Below are 13,455 nucleotides of genomic sequence, written 5' to 3' on the forward strand. Positions count from 1 at the left end.
GAGCCCTGAAGCTAAGCCAACATAGTGATTGAATTAGTTCCTGCATTTAGAGAGACTTCTCCCTCCAGGTCAGACTTCTAAGCACTGTTGGGCTTGTATGGAGAACTAGCAGTTACAGATTGAAGTATGCCTACCTTGTGAAGGAGCTTCAGAACTTTTATCTGTAACAAGTGTGACTGATTTTCTTTTAGTGGGGAAAAAGGGGAAACACTATGAACAATAAGGGAGAAAATGGAAGAATTTCCATTAGTGGTGCTTCAGTCAAGGACCTGCCAATCTTCCCAGAAATGTCTGTTCAAAATCTGAAACGTTTTGTTGCTGCAGGGCTGATACTTACCTTAAGTATTGCCCACCCTTATACAATACCTGGCTTGTTCTTTTAGTAAATAACTACTGTAGTGTGATGCTCATATATAGGACAATTTTGCAAACATTTGTGTGCAGGTGCAAAAGTACATTTGTGATCTTTAAATACCTTATTTCTAAAATATTGTGTTATTTTTTAACTGATATTATAGGTAGATAAATGTCACGTTAAAGACAAGCCATAGTGGATAAATAGAAGCATTATTCCTTTTGAGTAATCATCGTGTGTTTAATATAGTTTTGTTTTTACACCATGCAGAGAAATAGTTATTAACCAAAAAATCCCACAGTAATGTGAGGTATCTTATCATAGGGATTTGTATCATGACAAAAATGTCTCAAAGAGATATTCAAGACCTTTTAAAAATATGTTCTACAGTTTGCATTTAAGTGGTACCCTCTCATAAGATATTGATAAGTTCCAGCAACTATTTTATAAATGTTAGTATTTTTTGCAGTTCTTATTTATGTACTCTTAGATATTTGAGTAACCTGATATCTCCATTTTTGTTTCTCAGCATGATGTATCACAGACTTTGCTCAAAGCAACTCTGGACAGTGTGGTTGAAGAGTGTGTCAGCTTTGTAGGAGTTGATATTAACATCTGCTCAGAAATACTATTAAGGTGAGTGAAACACTTTCCTATTCCAGTAATTACATGGCTCTGGATCACAGAGTCTCTGTTTAGTCTGCCATCTGACTCAAGCTCAGCTGGAGCAAATGGCTCTTGTGTTAAACTTCCAATTACATGAAAATGACACATTAAGACAGTATTTCACTGGATTGTTAAGAGCCAGTTTTTAAGGGTATGTGTAATTCTCCAGGGTAAAACTGTTCTTCAGAGAAAAACAGGTATTTAAAAATGTTGAGCCAACACTACAATTTTAGAAAAACTTGATATAATTAATTTGTGTTTTTTCACTGAGAAAGGGCTTTTCAAATGTACTTTCTGTCTCTTAGAAGGTATTTTTATAGGTACTGCGAAGTGGAACAGGTTGTAAAAGTTGGGCGAGGAAAGGAGAAAAGGAAAGATTTAAGGGGAAACTGCTGAAAAATGTGGTTTTTTTTTTCAAAAATATGCCATATTTACTTGGAAAATGTTCAGGATTTTATTTCTCTTGGTTAGAAATTGAAAGCTCATTCTCTCTTGAGTGTGTAGAATTCAGAATTTTTTAGCCGTATAGCCTCTTAAGAAGAGCAAAAGTGCTGCTGTCCTCTTCTGTAGTAGGAGAGGAAGAAAGTATATCCATACTCTTGGTAATGACAATTATATGAGGTATCAAAGTTAAGAAAAATGTATTCTTGCTACCTTTATCTTTAATTTTTTAACCCTTTGTACTCATTGTTGAAAACTTCTTTCCATATTTTGGATGAGGCTCTCTTTCTATTCTTTTTAGTTTTCCACTTTCTCTTCCATGTTCTTTTTCTGTGTATCCAACCCTTAGCCTGACTCCTGATTTACCTTCTGTCTCACCTGCTTTCAGATTTAGATCAGCTATTAGTAAGAAAGCAAGCATTACCTGATTGGTAAATGAGGCTGACCAGCTTTCATTCTGTGAATAAAAGCCTACCTGAGCAAGTGTAGTGAGTGAGCACTGTCAGCCTTCTACAGGGCACAACTGTATTGTGCAGTTGAGCACCAGCCTGAGGTGCCACTGCCTCTCCCCAGAACTGTGAATGTGGAGAGACACTTGTCCAATTATGGTTACAGGTGATAGCCATACTGGCTAAGTACTTTGTTTGGTCTAATTAACCTGGTTTATGATGTTCATATATGTGCTGCTCATATGATGTGCTGCATCAAGATCTAACTTGACCCTCAGCAGATCAATTCTGCTATTCTGTGTAGATGTAGTTTTCCTCAGAGGTACAGTGTATGAAATTGTCACTGTAGCTAGAATATACCATGAGTAGGTCTTTCTGATGTATCAAATGCACTTCTTTTTACACATATTACGTGTGGAAGGGGTGACAATGCTACAGTACTTGCATTCCTGCGGAGTATCATGCTTGAAAGACTTCATTAGTGGAAAATTCTGTCAACTGTGTCATGTTCCTTTGTCACTGTAAATAAGCTGGATTTCATAATGTTTACAGGAAATTTTTTGCAAAAATTCCAATCCTAATGGTTAATATTTTTGTCTGTGGTTAAAGGTGTATGTCTGGAATTTAATTCTGAGATTTCTCCAACTTTGGATTACTTTTTTGACTTTTGCTTGAGGATGAGAATAATGGAAAGATTTCACCCCGCCCCCCTCCCTCCCCCCCAATTTTTACTATTCTTGCCAGGTTTGCTGTTGGTTAATTTTGTTTGGGTTTTGTTTTTTTTTTTTTCTCTAGAATCAGTCAGTGCCATTCCACAAACAGGTCTCTGCTGTCGTCGACTTAAAGCAATAGTATCTGGTATATAAAGCCAGATTGGTGACATTTCCTTCCCTAGTGCCAGGAGTAACTGTCCACCACAGCTCTTTCCCTCATTCTATGGTTAGCATACTCCATACACAGAAAGTTGTACTCGCGTGTACATACAGAAAATATGCAGCAAACCCACTGCTTCCTGAAGGAATTTGGCTAACTGCAGTTGCACTTCAGACATAAGTTTTTTGCCGGATCTGAGTTGCCCTCAGAACAACTCATGCAGCCTGTTCCCAGCTGCTCTTTTATCTCGAGCACCTGAGAGAAAAGGAACAATCTTTGTTGATCTGTTATATTGTGTGAGGAAAGCAAGCTGCTCCCAGCTACTCTTCTTCTGGGTAGCAGATGCCAGCCCTTCATGCGGTGTTGCGGTACCATTGTAAGAGAATAGCTGGGAGAGGGCTGTTCACACAGGAACAATTTATGTGTCCTGAATCCTCCTCCCACATTGTTTCCTGAAGCAGGCAGCTGGGGGCAGGCCATAAGACATGACAAATTGAACTGGCATTACAGAAATAGCCAACAGATCATAAAGTACATGTCCCTGGCTTACTAGTTAGGTATGTGCAGAAGTGTATTGCTGTACCAAGTTCTGTTGACTTGAGTGGATTCTTTCCATAGAACTAAGAGAAGGGATCCTTTTTCAAATGATGCCTTTGGCCTAAGAGTCTTTTTGAAAATGTCTTATCTGTTTTTAAGTTTTGTAAACCAGATTTTCTACATAATGTGTATCCTTGTATTAATGTATCACTTGTATTAATAACTGGTCAATGGTAATAAATGCATTCTATAAACTTTTCTCTTAGACACATTGCAGGACTGAATGCTAACAGGGCTAAAAATATAATTGAATGGCGAGAGAAGAATGGACCATTTATAAACCGAGAACAGCTCAAAGAAGTGAAAGGTCTGGGTCCCAAGTCGTTCCAACAGTGCGCTGGATTCATCAGATTCAATCAAGAATATATAAAGACCTTCTGCAGGTAATAGAGACACTAGCTATCTTGACTAAATTATCCAAAATAGTATGAGAATAAGTTATCCCTTCTCTGTTTTGTATTCAGGCTTGAGACTTGAGGAACCCTAGGCTTTTGCATTCTGAAAGACAACATCTTAACAAATAAACTTCTTGAAGTCAAACTTCTTGCTCTGAATAATTACGGCTTATTAGCCGTGTCCTCTAAGTCAGGGTTTCAATAAGTATGCAAGTTTAATTACAAATTTTGCCACTGAATTGGTGGAACAACTTTGGTACGTGGTAGTGTCATGGTCTGAGGTACTAAAACTTCAGACTTTTATTTCAGGCACAATTTAGAGATTTGTAAATTCATTTTTAATGTGGTGAACACACGACTAGAGCGGATTCTTGGATAGTTTCAGTTCCGTTACCTGGAGAGGAACAGTTGAAAAGCTGCCTGGATCAAACTCTGTGTTGTACTCCTGCACCTAGCAAGCGTGACGCGACTGCCTTCTGTCTCAAATATGAGGCCCTTTCCAGCATGTCAACAGTGGATCATCCTATTCTCTGTTTCTGTACCAAGCCTTTCCCTGTTGCAACCATTCATTATGCTCTTTTTGACTCAAAATCCTTCCTTTCCACTACTGAAAGTGCCTTTTCTAGTGCAATGTCTTTTCTCCTGCCTTTCCCATTTCTCCTTCAGCATAAAGAACTAAGAAAGAGCACAGTGGTAGCACCATCCCCACCCTTTTGCCACTGACTCTTCTCAAAAAATATTTTCCTGGGAAGCACATGCTATTTTTTAGCCAACCCAAGGCTCAGAAGCAATACTGTATTCCCAGTTGCTGCTGGCCAAACAGCACACACGTAACTTCCAGGCAGGAGGTAGGCACATTAGGACTGGCTTGCTGCCTGGCTGGAAGGTATACAGATTGGTTGCCCATCTGGCAGGGAGGCACATGCTGCAGGCCAAATGGTGCATGCTGTAAGCACCAGAAGACCAAAGAAATTGCTTTCAAGGCTGTAGGTGATCGATAGGTCTTGTGTTGTACAGATCTGTTCTAGTGAATGCTGCAATACAACACAGGGGAGAAAAGGCTGATGCTTTTTTTCCCCTCAAAAAAAGTTCACTGGTGAAATGTTTAAGAACAACTTTTTTTTTTTTTTTTTTTTTTTTCCTTGCTGGAGCATGCTTCTGATGTTAGTCAGATTCCATAAAACATGAGAACACTGTATAACCTGAGAAATCTGTTATAACTTTGGAGTTTGAGGCCAAAATAAAGCTGTAACGCCATTGCCACCACAACATTTCTTTTGGGCCCAGGTGGCCAAAACCAAACATTTTTTAAATGGACTTTTAGAAGGTTTAATTTTTGTCCTCTCTAATGTTGATGGCTATAGAGTGCTGTGTGGATTAGGTTTTGTGCTTTATACTTTGAGTTAACAAATAGTGGTTATTTTAAAAACTGATATGGAAAATGTTATGTCTGTATTTCTGCTTATGGTCAATGCATAGGTAGAGCCCAAAGTGCAAGTGCTAGTTCCAGGTCCTTCAGTACATTCTCTTTTGTCCTACAAAAGCAGGAACTACTTGTGATTTAGGAAACAAAAATAAACAGTCAAGAAAGGAGTCTTTGCCAGTGGGAGTCATTTGATGCCTTTACTGTATCCTGAGCATTATTTTGCTCAAGGGAAACTTTAAGGGAACAAGTATGCCAGTTGTAAACATGCTACACACACAAAGAGAGATCTCTTTACTGTCTTCTGTGAAGTGCTCATACCGATGTGGGCAATCTGTCCGTGGATCTCTTGGAGACCTTGGAGCCTTTTCATTATCCAGCCAATCAAAAAGGCCAATCCAAATTGCTAACCAATTAGGAGCCATTCATGTATTGAATAAGTTTCAAGGAAAGGTCTATTAAGATATTTCTGCAAAAATTGTTTATAAATTCTGAAATAGTGGCAGATTTGATCTTTAGCCCCATCCTTGGCAACGTTCAAGGCCGGGCTGGATGCGGCTTTGAGCAGCCTGGTCTAGTGGAAGGTGTCCCTGCCAATGGCTTGGGGTTGGAACTGGATGAGCTTTAAGGTCCCTTCCAACCGAAACCACTCTATGATTCTATTAATTGGCAGTTAAGTATGAAAATATCCACACAAGATCTTTATCAAGTAGGTAAATGCAGTAGTCTCCATTTTGCAGACAGTTGTATAGTGTTTTATTTATAATCTTGTCATCATGAAGAAATTTTGATGAAGCAGAGAATCCGTTCCCAACATTTGTTTCTATTTAAAATTAATGTATGCATAAATTGATATGTTAAATTTTAAAGCTATATGTAAGATTTACCCACAGTGACCTTTTAGGGGTTTTGTACTTTTTTTATTTTAAACAATGAATATTATATAAAAGTCTAATTGCATTTTTCATGTGTGGGCACTTGGCTGGGATCTTATTCATTAAGAATGACATGTCCATTTTTGATTTCTGATAGTAATAAGAAAACTGAACCTGGAAGTCATGCACTTCTGACTAAAGCAGGTGCACAGGGTAAAAAGAAGGGTAAACCAACACCATATGCCTCGCAACAGCCCAATCCTTTGGACCAAACTTGTATTCATCCAGAGTCTTACAACATTGCAATGAGGTAAGCAGTGGGAAGCTTTTTGAACCATTGATGCTGTCAATTTTTAAAATGAAAGTACTTATTTTTCTGATAACAGCCTGTACAGCCTTTTAAGACAGGAACACATATTAATTTGATGCTTTCTTTCCTTTCTTCAAGAAAAAGTTGTGTTTCAGAAGTTGTTTACAAGTAGAGGGTTTCAATTGGTGTGTTTTGCCTTCCATGTGCATGCAAATTTTTAGTTTTATTCTTTGGGGTTTTTTTTCTTTCACATTGTTTTCTAGCTAGGAAAGCAGTGCATTTTCAAAACTTTGTCAGATTTTCTTCCTATGATGCTGTGTTTTTCACATCACCACTTTGCACCTCTTTGAGGCCACTTTTCTCAATTTCTTTGTTTGCCAACTTGTTATGCCAGACTTCAGTTTGGACTTTTCAGTTCACAAAGTGTGGAGACAAATCATTTGTTTTAAAAATGGCAAAAACCTGAGGTTTGTTTTTCTTTTACCTTGCTCCCATATATTATGTAAAAGGCCATAACTAAAACAATTTTATTTGTTCTTAAAAATAATGTAATTTAAATGTGATGCAAATTTTCAGTCAGCAGTATTTTAATACCTCTGCATCATTAAGAACTGCTTTTACATTGTTCCTGATGTTCAGCATATGCCAGTCAAACTTTCTACTTAACGAATTTTGGCCACCAGAATTTGTTTATTTGTGTCTTTGAGTGTGCACAAGAGTGCACAGACATATGTGAGGATGTGTCATTATCATGAGCCTTTAAAATTAAATTCTGATATTGCGAGAGCTAATTAAGATGTGTATGTTAAGATCCCAAATACATGAACACCAGGGTATTTTTCCTAAGTGACCTTTAACTAAAAGAAGAGAATGGGTTTTGTGTAGGTCAGAAAAAAGTAATTAGGAATCCATGTGTGCCTCTGGTTAGGGCATACTGCAGCTGCTAAATGCTAGTATAAGCTGTGATCTTTACTATCATCAGCCCTGGTTGAAATAGGACTCTGCTTGTCCTCTTGAGAAAACATTATCTCCTACAATAAACCAGCACATACTTATTTTTTTTGGGTGGTTTGCTGTGAACAGGTTCTTTTCTTAAAATGTGCCAGAGCTAATTTCAGCAGTAGCTAGATACTTTAGAATTCTTATGATCTCTGTTGAGATCGTTATTCCTGGAGAGACAGAGCTGTCCTTCCTGTTTTATAAACAAAACGGTCTTTAAGCCTCAGAGAGAGATGCTGAATTTCTGAATTCATGAAGCTTGAGTTTCTTATCTAAAACTTCTTACAGGACCTTGCATTCTTACGACACCTTCCCTACAGTGTATGCTCTGTTTTCTCTCAGGTGGAGATAATTGCATGTACAACTTCCTATGCCTAGGTCTGCATGCTTTCCATCTGCTAGGTGTGCAGTGCACTTTTGTTTCCATCCTCTCCCTGCCACAGTTCATTCTTCTTTGTGCCTGATTCTAGAACCACTGTGCAATTGCCTGTTAAAGTGCATGCTCTTTGTGCAGTGTGTAAGTAACGGGTTTCTCCTTTTCCATGACCATTTCCCTTTTTTTCTTATGCATCAGCATTTATTAATTACCTGCCCTATGCATAGGTGTAGGAAAAAATTGGGCAAGACCCTGATCTTAATGATCGTACATTTGCTAGGTAGCTTATAGAGTAGGGAAGCTTGATCACCCCTATAGACTATTCAGAGTGAGTCAATGTAAAATTAAATAAATTAAGTCATATTCAAAATTAATGCTCATTTCTAATATTTTATTTAATTTGAATATTGAGTAGTCAGGATTTGGTTAATAGTCCATTTAGCTTTCCAGCCCTAGCATACTAATAAAATGATCAGTAAAAGTGTTCACAGTGTTACCAGCTTTGCCTAAAGGCTGATGTGAAAAGATTGCTTCAGGGAGCAAAAAAGTGTAGCCAGTTAATGGTGGAATGCTACAGGAAATTATCTGCATACAACACCATTGCAAAGGTTTGTCAGAAAATAACAAATTGTGACTTTGTTTCCAGAGTAGCACAGATTATTTTTATCTCTATCTGAAGGGCTGAGTGGGATTTATTACTGCAGAGGGTAGCTCAGTGATTTACATACAGTTGAAATTTGGGAGAAAATTTTAGTAGGTATCACAAATCATATAACTGTGATTTGGAATTTGGCTAGGAACCCAGAATTAACAGTATTAAAAATAAATAAATAAAAATTTATGAGTACAAGTTTTACATCTCAACCAAAAACTAGTAGTTTGAATCACAGGCTTATGCATGATTCAGAGAGGAGGCTGCCACCTATTGCAGAGCCAACACTGCTTAGAAGGTACCTTGCTGATTCTTAAAATGTGCTCATGGTTAAACGCATTGGACTCCGAGAGCTGCAAAGCCATTACAGAAGTATGATGTGGCTACAGACCAGTGCTACCTATCATGTCATTTCTCTTCGGCTAATGCAACTACTTTTAAAGTAAGTTTCCAGCTGTGCGATTGTCTGTTCTCTGTTTCTCACCTCCTAGACTGAATTTTCAACTGAAGTATTTAGATCCAAGTTCATGTTGTAGGTATTGTGCTGTACAGGTCTTTTTATGCAGAAGAATATCAGTTGCTATTAAAACAAATATAAAAGCACAATAACAATATCTACTAATGGAACACCAAAATTACTAGGCATAGCATCTGTCTCTGTAATGGAATCAGTCTTTCCTATTTTCTTTGGGCTTTTTGTCTGTTGTCTTAGTTCTTACATTTATGAGTATCTGTACACATAGTTTGAAGGGGGGGGAAAGTCATAAAGTGCTTTCTATAAATGTGCTCTATGTTCACCAGTATTTTTCTTCTTGCAATCAAAAGATAGTTTCCTTGAAAGCTCATTGAATATGAAGGTGATAACTTTTATGGTATAGATTGTATTAACATGCACTAGCTTGATATCACAGAATGGTGTGGGGAAGGAGGCAAATATCTCTAATGTTTTTTTCACTGCAAATAGCTGCTTGCAGAAAAGAAAATACAGCTCTGCAGCAAACTGACGAAAGCCAAGAAGTGTAGTATTAAAAATTGACACTCATGACATAAGGGCTAAATATAAACCAGACATCCTCTCCTCAAGCAACTAATGCTATAATGTAGCAACGATTATATATTTAAAATGACTTTTTCAAAAAAAGCATGTGAGCTGTTAAGCTTCTTGGAACTTATGGAAATAGCTTTCCAAACCAATTTGCTGCCTAAAGATGAATGAAGAAAAAATTCTTATAGGAATTCAGTCTGCGTGGAGGATTCACTCCAAAGCTTATCAGGGCTGTTGACAATATTTGCTTACTTTGATAGGCAGTGGATGGGACTGGGCTTGTAATTGCCTTTTGCTGAGCCTATGTTCATGAGAAAGCTTCTGAGAGCCTAAAGCTTCTGAATTAAACATTAACAATCATGTTAATGTTCCTGATTTGAGGTGTCTTGCTGAAATAACCAATATCTGAAGGACTTTCTAAGGTGTTAGAACTAAACTAGGTTTAAAATCTAATTTATAATTCTTACAGTTTCAATCAATGCACATGAGAAAAATCGAGTTTTTTAGAAGTAGATCAGAATGAATATTTAATACATGAAGTTTTAAACAAAATACACTTCAAAGCAGGTCTGGTGCTTTGCTGCTTTCAAAGTATTCATTTCTTCTATTTCTGTGCTTGCACAGAACTTTGTCAGAGGCCATATCAAGCTCACAGGTGGATCTCTGGTACCAAAGGGCAGAATTGTTGTCTTGAAGAAGATGGGTAGATTTTAAAGCATCAAAATGCAGTGTTACCTCCTTCTCACAGAAATTAATATGAATGGAATAGATGCTGTGTAAATAAGTCATAAAGGCTTCCTCATGCAATGTCTACCACATCTTGCTGTAAGAAAATAGTTTGTGAAAATTTTATTGGATTAAAAGTTTTCATGGGAAGTTACATTTATTTTTAAAGAAAAAAAGATGGTATTTTTAACCCACTGCTTTAATCCAAATTACCCAAAAGCAGCAGTCCACATTACAGATTTATGACATGCAAAATTATCAGTTTTTAAAACGTTTTTGAGGGATAGAAGTTCACCAAAATTTTAAACCACCAATTTTCTGAACTATTTTGTAGCTTGAAAGGCCAATCCATTAAAAAAAAAAAAAAAGATGGTTAAAGGAATTGCTCCCAAGTGGTGACTTTGGTTGCCAAGCTTTAGGCTGGAGCCAATTTTTATGGCTGAATTAGAAACCCCTGAAAAATAGGGGGTTTATAATGGAAACACTGATGTAATCTTTACTACAGTGGCACAAATGGTGCTGGTATGATTGATTTATGCTATTTGAACATCTTAACTTAAAATCTGTATAATTTCTGCAAAAGAATTGCAAAATGTCCTACTGGTGAGTTAACGCACTTTGCGGATGACCAACATATTTTTTGTTAATGGTTTCCACACTGTCAAAGCTTGGCTTTGTAATGTGCACAGATGAAACTTATGAACACCTCTAAATATTATGAATCAGAATTTCCTAAAAGTTAAATAAATAAATACAAACTTTGTAGGCAGTGTATTTTCCTGCAAAGCAGAGCTATGTGTTAAGTTTCTGAAAAGTCTGTATGTGACAACCAGTTTATAGTGGCAGAATCTTCTACATACAATTAATACAACATGTAAAGCATATCCAATTTCTTGGTACGTATTGTGAAATAACTGGTAGAAGAACCAAGGAAACATTTAGGAAGTCTCAAGAAGTTACAACCAGGTTATGATTATAAACCAAAATCCTGGAAAGAAAACACAATGTTTTTTTTGTGTTGTATCAGTCTGCCGGGGGCAGTTGGTTTCGTTTGACTGAATTTTAACATTTACTCATTTTTATTTAAATCTCATAAAAATGTTCTTTGCTGAAGGTTGGCACTCAGAATGTATATTTGCTGCTCACAGATTTGAGCATCTGGCAGACAGGTTGTATTTCAGTCTGAGTTAGAAATATTTTACCACTATTTATAGAAGAACTGAAGTTGTGATTTTGCATAATGCAGGTGAGAATCTTCCTTGACTAATTACTCAGGTTTAGGACTTTGCCTGGAGGATGGCTAGCACTGCTCAATGCGGTTGGTTATGCTTTAAGAGGTTTTTTACATATTGAGCAGAGCGACTTTGAAGGGAAGATTCATGTCTCGCCCTTCCCTGTGCATTGATAACGCTGCTTGATAATCCCACAAGGACGTCAGAATCCTAAGAGAATTCAGCAAAGCACTCATTCGTGTTCTTATTCCTCACCAAAGTAAAACATTCAAGTATGCTCTTTCAGCAAAGTATTTATGTTTATAACATTTTATATTCTGTTCTAGGTGGTTCGATCATTTCCCTGGTGTTTCTGCTACTCTTTCCATGGTTGGATGTAGCAGCTGATCCATAGTATCTCAGTTGCTATGCTGAAAAGCTGCACTTGCTAGCTTGGAAGGCAAGTAGTGACATGTAAGGAAATGCAGAAGGAAAACTGTTGATTAGAAAGAGACCACCAAAAGAAAGTGGTCTTCCTCTCCTGCCCTTTATGCAACAGCACATTTGTCCTTTGATGGCATTTCCAGCTCTCCACTGGGCTGGCTTGCTTCTGTCCAGGTCCCCTACTTGTAACTGATCAACTGAGGCAATGCTTAAGGGGAATAGAAATCAGGGAGGGAGTAGTTATTTGATATGGTGTTTGACCAATGAAAACAAATTGTTGTATTATATTTAACAATACAGTCTACCTGTGAATATTTTACAGAGGATAAAAGTTATTTACTGTGGTAGGACTCCTTTCCTTAAATTCACTACCAAGTCACCAGAAACATCTTTTCTCCAGTTCAATAAGGCTGTACTTGCATGTACACACGTGTGTATATTCAAGATAGTGTAAAATGTGCAAAATAATACTCTTCAGTAAAGTCTTAAGCCTAAAAAAGTTAAGCTCTGTAAATTAATGAACCTTTATTTCTATTTCCAATAGGAAACAGCTAATCCTAATAAAGCAGAGCACTTGCAAAATCGGGGCCATTAAGCCTAACAAATAGTAGTTCATCTTCATCTCTTTAGAAGGCCAGTTCATTCACAGGTCTGACTATTAACTTAGTAGCTGCATTTTTAGAGAACATAGTTTTGAAAGTTATCTTGTCAGTAAACAGAAGAGCAGAAAAGGCTTTCAGTCCTAATTGCCATCCAATGAAGACATTTTAAAACTTTTCATGTGATGTAAAATATATAGTTAACAAGAATTATTAGAAGAATTTGGAAATAACAAAGAATTTTCCTCCAGTTACGCTATAAATACCAGACCCATAAATCAAACAGTATTTTTTCATCTGTTGAAATTTTTGAAACTTACAAAAATTCCCACTGGTTCAATTAAAAAAAAAAAAAAAAAAAAAAAAAAAACCAAACAAAAAAAACAAACAAAAAAAAAATTTAATGGAAATATCTCCTTTAACTATAGTACTTTTAGTACTAATTCTTTGTGGGTAACTCAACATGTTTCACTATTTTGTATCTCAAGTTACGCTTCAGTTATGTGATATATCGGTAGTCATGAAAACAGCTAACAACAGCATGCCCAATAGTAGGGTAGCGAAGAGGCTGTGCTGCACTGTAACTGTGTCCGAACTTCTTTTCTTGTTTAGAAACTCATTGTTTCTTAGATTTAGACATTTGAAATTAAACTATCCAAGTACTTTCTGGTCTTCTGCATGCAGTCAGGTAATTATAATATTAATAATTTACGCATTTGAGGAAAAATTTTAGTTAAATTTCCTTATCAGGCTAGACCACCTATTAGTTTTAAATATATTTGAAACTTTAACTTTCTGTGTCTAGCAACTAATTACAGAGAGTAATGCACAAATATTGTTCGATATATAATCTGCATCAGCAGTCAAAAATTGAGGATCCATATCACCAGTCGGAGCAAGAAGAGTCAACATCTGCATTAAATAATGTTTTTGTGTTTCAAAACATTACTAAAACAAATATCTGCATAATTTCAGCTTGCTACTGTCATGAATGTACATTTTACCTAACAAAGTGCATG

At 36.7% G+C, this 13,455-nt stretch overlaps 1 protein-coding gene across 6 annotated transcripts in view; it reads left to right on the plus strand.

Moving 5' to 3' along the window:
* Nucleotides 1-13,455, plus strand: part of SRBD1 (S1 RNA binding domain 1) — a 134,047-nt gene that overhangs the window by 112,289 nt on the left and 8,303 nt on the right. For all 6 annotated transcript variants that reach the window (XM_030499711.1, XM_030499708.1, XM_030499713.1 and 3 more), the window contains 3 exons: nucleotides 885-991; nucleotides 3,588-3,764; nucleotides 6,232-6,384. In XM_030499711.1, coding sequence (XP_030355571.1) covers nucleotides 885-991; nucleotides 3,588-3,764; nucleotides 6,232-6,384 — 437 coding nt within the window. The remainder of the gene's footprint in view (nucleotides 1-884; nucleotides 992-3,587; nucleotides 3,765-6,231; nucleotides 6,385-13,455) is intronic.

This window comes from Strigops habroptila, chromosome 10 (genome assembly GCF_004027225.2).
Source record: "Strigops habroptila isolate Jane chromosome 10, bStrHab1.2.pri, whole genome shotgun sequence".
NCBI lineage: Eukaryota > Metazoa > Chordata > Aves > Psittaciformes > Psittacidae > Strigops > Strigops habroptila.